General features: G+C 43.8%; 1 protein-coding gene across 3 annotated transcripts in view; it reads left to right on the forward strand.

Annotated features, from left to right (window-relative positions):
* lama5 (laminin, alpha 5) overlaps positions 1-2,500 on the forward strand; it is a 117,752-nt gene that overhangs the window by 88,774 nt on the left and 26,478 nt on the right. For all 3 annotated transcript variants that reach the window (XM_063208848.1, XM_063208847.1, XM_063208849.1), the window contains 3 exons: positions 524-637; positions 1,458-1,588; positions 2,179-2,259. In XM_063208848.1, the coding sequence (XP_063064918.1) occupies positions 524-637; positions 1,458-1,588; positions 2,179-2,259 (326 nt within the window). The remainder of the gene's footprint in view (positions 1-523; positions 638-1,457; positions 1,589-2,178; positions 2,260-2,500) is intronic.

The following is a 2,500-nucleotide window of genomic DNA, read 5'->3' on the forward strand; positions in this document are numbered from 1 at the left end:
TTCAAACAGTACTTTACATCGGCACTCGTTGCATCATGGAATAGTTTTTTCAAAAATACTTTACATCTGCACTTGTCCTATAATGATAATATACTACTTTCAAACAGTACCTCACATTGGCACTTGTCTTACAATGAAATAGTACTTTCAACCAGTAATGATATAATGAGAAAATACTTCTTTCAAACAGTACCTCATATCGGCACATGTCCTGCACTAATAAAATAGTATTTTCAAACAGTACCTCATATCGGCACTTATCGCATAATGAAACAGTGGCACTTTCAAACACTATACAATTGGTTTGGTCTATCCAGTCTTGAGCGAATCAGCGATGAATAAAAGTAGAGGAATGGTTTCATAGCCGGTGATACGCATCATTCACATTTACTCACAATTTCAACATTAAGTCACCTAATGACAGTGACATTGTCTGTGACATTGATTTATCATCTGTCTCCTTTTCTCTCTGTCACTCTTTCTCTACTATTCACTGTCTCTTCTCTACTCTGTTCTTCTTCAGGAATGTGCTCCAGGTTTCTACAGAGATACTAAGGGTCTGTTCTTGGGCAAATGTGTTCCATGTCATTGCAATGGCCACTCAGACCAGTGCCTGGATGGCTCTGGAATTTGTGTGGTGAGTTCATTACAGTAGCCATATACAGTCAGTTGCTAATGGTTTTACTAGAGCTATCAAAAGATACATTCCTGTGTGTGTGTGTGTGTGTGTGTGTGTGTGTGTGTGTGTGTGTGTGTGTGTGTGTGTGTGTGTGTGTGTGTGTGTGTGTGTGTGTGTGTCTGTCTGTCTGTCTGTCTGTCTGTCTGTCTGTCTGTCTGTCTGTCTGTCTGTCTGTCTGTCTGTCTGTCTGTCTGTGTTTGTGTGTGTGTGCGCGCGTGCACCCGCTGTGAGAACCAAACTGGGTAACCCCATACTCAAGACTGTAGCATCTCTAGATGTTGTGACAGCTTCAGTGCAGCTTAAAACGTATCAGTGCTGCCCTGTGTGACTGCAAGCTGGTGTTGATTACTGGCCTAAGATATGTCATCTCATCTAAATGTATATTAAAACTTTAGATGTGGGCAACTGGGCGACTTCTTCATACCTTGAAGATCAAGTCCAGTTGCTTACGGCTTATAGCCTGATTATCATCGTCTTTCAAATCTCTTCAAGAATTGGTCTGACCAGGAGCATAACAATTAACATTTCCCAAACTGCATGGTTGACCCGCCTCCCTTAGTTTGCTAATGCTTGTTTGCTGAGTGGGAGGAGTTCCCAATTTTTTGGGAGCTCAGAAACAATTATTGTATTGCTCTTGGCCTGACTAGAAGCAATGCTGAAGATGTTGCGTCACTAGGAGGCCACAGCCTGGCTATACTGCTTAGACCTGGATGAATGATAATCTTCATGTATCTCATAACTCTGTCATCTCATCTCATCTCATCTCTGCCCCCATCAGAACTGCCAGCACAACACGGCAGGAGACCACTGTGAGAAGTGCCTGGGCGGTTTCCTAGGTAACAACAGTGTGGATGGCCAGGCGGTGGCCTGCACCAGCTGCCCCTGCCCCCTACAGGTGGCCTCCAACAAGTACGTCCTGCGCTCAAGGGCTCCATCTCATTATCTAGCCTCGCGTCCTCTCCTTTTTGCTCGTGGCCTCGTCCGTAGAGAAAACAAGAAGGTTCCCCCGCTGTCAGACTAGGCATAAGACCGTTTGGGGGACAGTTCCCCCATTCAGCATCCTGATTGCAAATGAGAAAATGACCTTTGAATTATGAGATAAAGAATAAAACGTATATTGTCAATGACGTCTTGCTTCGCAACTCGAGGCTACAAACACAAGGACAGGAGGACAGGAGTTTAGATAGTGGTATTGACCTAAGCTCTTACTACCGGTATTTTACTTACTCATAAAATGTGATGTGTTACAGTCTCTGCTACTTAGCGGCAGATAACTTATGAACAGTGTTGCATAATAATCCTCTTACCTGAGTGTTTCATCACATCATTTTCATCATTAGCTTCCAGTGTTTGATCTGGTTCAAAAAAGGACAGACCTTGCTGAATTGGAATTTGTGAAAGCCTTTACTTCCAAGTTTTAAAACGGTTAAAAGAGCTTGTATATGGTATTGTTCTTCATAATACCATTTTCATAATATCGCTCTGTATCCCTCTCTCAGCTTTGCCATTGGTTGTGTGGAGAAACCACGGCAGATGCAGTGTCTGTGTATGACAGGGTATGCTGGACCCAAGTGTGAAAGGTTAGTACCTCTTTCTCTGTCTGTCTGTCTCTGTCCCTCTCTCTCTCTCTCTCTCTCTACCCCCCCCCTCTCTCTTTTTCACTCTCTCTCTCTCTCTCGTGGGTTAGTTCATGCTGGTTTGGGCAGTTGTTCCTCTTGTTAGCCATATGGTAGCTCCTGACAGGTGAACACTGCCACCAGCTGATCACACGTGCAGTACAGTCCATTTGTTTCTGCAATTGAGATCTGAAGATTGGACTGT

This window comes from Engraulis encrasicolus, chromosome 10 (assembly GCF_034702125.1).
Source record: "Engraulis encrasicolus isolate BLACKSEA-1 chromosome 10, IST_EnEncr_1.0, whole genome shotgun sequence".
NCBI lineage: Eukaryota > Metazoa > Chordata > Actinopteri > Clupeiformes > Engraulidae > Engraulis > Engraulis encrasicolus.